Here is a 2,458-nt window from a genome sequence, read left to right on the forward strand (position 1 = left end):
TAATAAAGTGGCTGCATGCATCGCCCAGATAGTACAGAGGCCGGGGGTCCTTCTTCTTAAAAAAAAAAATATTGGTGTGGTTTGAATCGTGTTGAACAGAGCGGTGCCTAATCCGATAGCGACCCGTTCGTTCAAACCAAATTAAACTTGCCCCGTCGTACCGGGCGGCCGGCGGACGACGACGAGTAGGTTGACCGCCGAGTCGCCGGCTGAGATGGTGCCATCAGTCAGTGCAGTGCACCCCTCGTCACGCCACGACGTAGACTTACGCCCCCACCACCAAACGCATCTCCATCTCCGGTCTCCCCCATCTCATGCCCTCAGTCTTCACGCCTCGCGCCAGAAAAGTCGCGAGCCAGGCCAACACCCGTAGAGTATAGGGACGTTCGACGTAGTTTCCTGGAAATGTATGCCATGGCAACCGCCAACCAGTGGACATGAACGGCCGGCCCGACCCAAGGGAAACGACGCGGGCATTATTGGCTGGACTGTATGCATGGTTATCATCGCGTGGGCGTGGTGTGTTTGCGTCGTCGATCAGGCAGCCAGTAGTCCATAAAATACCCCTCGCCCGCCCCGTCCGGAACAAGCCCAAGGCCATCCACGGCACAACCGCCAACGGTGTTGGGCAGTTTCGCTTGGCTCCTCCTGTCTTGTAGCAGTTCGCGTGCACAAGAGGTCCCCATGTACCCGAAGCCGGAGGACGGTCCGGCGACGGGCTTCCCGATGAGCGCCGGCACGGCCCGCACGGGCGGCGGGCCGGGCGCTTACTACCAGGCGGCGCCGCCGACGGCGGCGTTCGCGATGCAGGCGGGGCAGGCGCCGCTGGCGGCGTGGTCGACGGGGCTGTGCGACTGCTTCGACGACTGCGGCAACTGCTGCATCACGTGCCTGTGCCCGTGCATCACGTTCGGGCAGGTGGCGGAGATCATCGACCGCGGGTCGACGTCGTGCGGGGCCAGCGGCGCGCTCTACGCGCTCATCATGCTGCTCACGGGCTGCCAGTGCGTCTACTCCTGCTTCTACCGCGCCAAGATGCGCGCGCACTACGGCCTCCAGGAGAGCCCCTGCGCCGACTGCTGCATCCACTGGTGCTGCGAGCCATGCGCGCTCTGCCAGGAGTACCGCGAGCTCAAGAAGAGAGGCTTCGACATGAACCTCGGTACTCACCTACTGCTAATGTTATCTCTCTATATGTCCATATGCATGTAACCTAATTGGATTAGTTATGTGCTAACCGGCGACATGAACCTCTGCATGCAGGATGGCACGCCAACATGGAGAGGCAAGGACGCACTCCGGCGACCATGCCACCCCTCATGCACCCAGGGATGACCCGTTGATCGATCTGTGCTTTTGTTCTCTAAGACACGCCTAAAGTGTGCGTCCTTGTGTAGTAGAAAGAAGTAATCTCTATGCTGTTCGGCGTCTTTGCGGTGCCGGTGTCTACTTACTTTGCAGGTTTCTGTATACAATACTGTGTAACACACGACTACTACTTTGTGTAATGTTACTGCAAACGTATTTTCCCTTTTTTATCTAGAATATGCATGAGTATGTCACCCGCAAAAAAAAATGCATGAGTATGCGTATTTTATATTAAGAGGAGAAAAGGGTAAGGGCACCTCTAACGGCGACCCGTAAATTTTCTCCCGCATCCGTCCGCGGATAGGGGCATCAGTCCACAGAGACGGATGCGGGAGGACGTCATCCAACGCTAGCCGTATACATCTTGCCAACATATCGAATTAACTGGACGAAATTCCTTCAAACAGATTAAAAACTAGATTTTATTTTTGAAGTTTGGATAAACCAAACACGGCCGGATTTCATATAAACAAGACTGATTTCATATAAACAAGACGGATTTCGTTACATTTATGTCAATTAAGCAGTACTAGTCCGGCTCTGGAGGTATAATTAATACCTAATCTAAATGGTTGTCGTCCCCTTGTACAACCATAAACCCAGAGAACCAAAGCTTCGCTTTTTCCAGCTCCGCCTCGGCGCTCTCCAGCTCTGCCTCCGTAACCTCCGCCTCCGGAGCCTCGGGAAGCGAAGCTGTCCGCCTCCGCGTCGCCGCCAAGCGGCCGACGATGTTCAACCCACAAAACTTGGCGTCAACGGGAGGGGAGGAGCGGTGGCCTTTTTGGGACCCGAGCGGCGGTGACCTACCGTGCACTACTCTTCCTCGCTGCCGGCGGCGCCCGCGGACATGACGGCTTCGTGGTCGTGGCGGCGGGGCGCGTCCTCGACGTTGTCCTCCTTGTCGTCGGTCTCGTCGAACAACGCATTGCCCGCCTCACTGTACTCCTTGGACGTGGCGGCCACCTCCGCCACCCGCTATTGGTACCGCCAGCTGGCGAGGCGGATCTTGCGGGCGAAGCGGTAGGACTGGAGCAGCGCCTCATACTCCGCCAGGCCCGCATCCGACGCGACCGCCCCGCAGGCGCCGAGC

General features: G+C 57.4%; 1 protein-coding gene across 1 annotated transcript; it reads left to right on the plus strand.

The window, feature by feature from the left end:
- Window positions 1-513: 513 nt before the first annotated feature.
- Window positions 514-1,545, plus strand: LOC109763921 (cell number regulator 2). Its single transcript, XM_020322801.4, has 2 exons — window positions 514-1,162; window positions 1,264-1,545. The coding sequence occupies exons 1-2, from the start codon at window positions 685-687 to the stop codon at window positions 1,341-1,343; spliced, it is 558 nt and encodes a 185-aa protein (XP_020178390.1). The 5' UTR covers window positions 514-684; the 3' UTR covers window positions 1,344-1,545.
- Window positions 1,546-2,458: the final 913 nt, after the last annotated feature.

The sequence above is a fragment of the Aegilops tauschii genome, chromosome 1 (assembly GCF_002575655.3).
Source record: "Aegilops tauschii subsp. strangulata cultivar AL8/78 chromosome 1, Aet v6.0, whole genome shotgun sequence".
NCBI lineage: Eukaryota > Viridiplantae > Streptophyta > Magnoliopsida > Poales > Poaceae > Aegilops > Aegilops tauschii.

Excerpts from the sequence above, each read along its gene's own strand:
- LOC109763921 (XM_020322801.4), top strand. The coding sequence starts at position 685 with ATGTACCCGAAGCCGGAGGACGGTCCGGCGACGGGCTTCCCGATGAGC. Across the intron at positions 1,163-1,263 it reads AGGCTTCGACATGAACCTCG|GATGGCACGCCAACATGGAG; the intron begins GTACTCACCTAC and ends CTCTGCATGCAG.